The 2,199-nt window shown below is 32.7% G+C and overlaps 1 protein-coding gene across 1 annotated transcript in view; it reads right to left on the reverse strand.

Moving 5' to 3' along the window:
- Nucleotides 1–866: 866 nt before the first annotated feature.
- LOC110031885 (dynamin-related protein 3A-like) overlaps nt 867–2,199 on the reverse strand; it is a gene marked incomplete at both ends in the record, with an annotated part of 3,664 nt that continues 2,331 nt past the window's right edge. Inside the window, 3 exon segments of the mRNA XM_020735311.1 lie at nt 867–977; nt 1,294–1,353; nt 1,466–1,534. Coding sequence (XP_020590970.1) covers nt 867–977; nt 1,294–1,353; nt 1,466–1,534 — 240 coding nt within the window.

The following is a 2,199-nucleotide window of genomic DNA, read 5'->3' on the forward strand; positions in this document are numbered from 1 at the left end:
TAATATAATTTATAAATTTAAATTTCTTTAAAAAATTTTTGACATTGGATTAAGAATTAAAAATGGTTAAAAAAAATTATGTTAAGATCGACCGATTTTATAGAATTGGAACCTCATATTGCCCAATCCGGTCCTGTTTTAAAACCGTATTAATTATTTCTCAATATATTGTCTTTATTTTTGCCAAACATCCATCTTATTGAGAGAATCAGAAAATTTTATTTAATTCTCTCCTCCCACAAAATTTGTATTTGTGATTTTTAGGTCAAACTTCAACAAATTCTTTTAGCACCATATGCCTGCAATAACTAGTCGGGAAACGCAGCATGCACAAAACTCAATTTCAAGAAAAAAAATTGTGATTTTAAAGGCTTGTGCTACGAAAGCATAAAAGAAATGGGTGTGTGTTTTTAAAATTACCACAATAAGCTTACAAAGTAACTAAAACACAAGAAGTATGCTCATCATTTAAATAAATTATGCTTTATTTAACAATCTAACCGTAATATTAAATAGCACATTCATATAAAACGTAAGGAAAGCCTATTCACCGCAAGTAGAGTTATTCACTATATAAGTGGGTAGCTTTCATAAGTTCATATTACAACCAAACAAATATCCAAATTACTTTGTGAAGGGGAATACAAGGGCAAATAAAATGCGCCGCCGCCACCACTTGTATTATAAAAAAAATAGAATATTGGATTTTGCGTGACGTAAAAAAACACTTGTTTGGGATGGTGCAAGTAATAGACCTCTCATATGGAAGAATCTACCACTTCTCTAAGACAGAATGAAATCATAATTTTGAAAATTGAACTTCAACATGCAACATCTAGTACCGGTACCGGTCATACCTTTGATTCTGATTCTACAACATCCCCATAGGCAGCATGCTCCTTTGCCACAGCCACCAACTGGGAATTTATGCAAGACTTCAATCCTGAAAGAATTGACCAGATACGCCGCACTAAAATCTATAAAGAAAAGAATCATTGCAAACAAATAGCAAGTTGATTAAATTTTCTTTAAAAACCAATAATCTTACGAATGAAGAACAAAATAAAATTCAAACAGACAGCAAGTTGATTAAATTTTGTTGAGAAACAAATATTCTTATGAATGAAAAACTAAATTAACTTCAATAAAATGTCATTAAATTGATTAGATATCAAGCTTCTGAAAGTTAAAATGTGAATTGCAAAATAGCAAGTTAGTAACAGTTTGCAGTAACCTTTACCCAGACAAAACATATTAAGAAGATCACGGAAAGAATTGACAAATGGAGCTCACCTGATTCAATTTCTTAGCTAATTTTGGAACTCCACAGCAATGAGAAAGATCATGATATACCTAATCAGCAAAGATGTCAAGCTTAGACTCGAAGATTACATAAAATGCAAGAGGAAAGTTATTAAAGCTAGTAGTTGCAAGAATCAAATTCACCAATTTGCTAATTACGGACAGGGTGATGTCTAAAGAATGCCTCTTCATTGGCCAGAGCATCATCTATGCTTCGATTTAAATTGGTGTCCTGAATACAAAAGAAAAATAGAATCATCAATAATCAAGAGAGTAGCTAAGGTTGCATAGGAGTTTTAGGAAGCCTTGAACGGGCACAAATTTCACAAATAACAATCTTTGAACCATAGTATTGTTCAACCAGAAGATTACAACACAGTAGTACCGCGGTAGTAGAAAACATAGAAGCATGTTTTATAGGGAAATTTACATACATACCATCCAATACCTATTTATATACATAAATACTTTTAATATTTATACCACCCAAATATTTCATATCACATCAACAAACCACCATTAACTTTTAAAATGTGAAATACACGTCTTCATATTTAGATAGCAACTTTTAGAAAATGAAATCCACGCTTGCTGCCCCTCCACAGGACAACCATCATTTTGATTTGGTTTCTCCTTTGTTGCTCCTCACTGTTTCAACCCTCCACTTCGCTTCCAACACAATTCCAACACCTCCTTTTGCTATCCCAACGACCCACAACCCAATTCAAACACTTACCTCCACTCCCGGACCACCTAGCCAACCTTTACCCATGGATCGAGCTCGAGAGTGATTTTGTGTTGTGTTTGTTGTAGAACAACCCTTTGTTTGATAGTGTTGGGCTCATTATAGCTAAAGATAAAAATATTATATATATTATTTATATAATGATTATATAT

This window comes from Phalaenopsis equestris, unplaced genomic scaffold (genome assembly GCF_001263595.1).
Source record: "Phalaenopsis equestris unplaced genomic scaffold, ASM126359v1 Scaffold000858, whole genome shotgun sequence".
Lineage (NCBI taxonomy): Eukaryota > Viridiplantae > Streptophyta > Magnoliopsida > Asparagales > Orchidaceae > Phalaenopsis > Phalaenopsis equestris.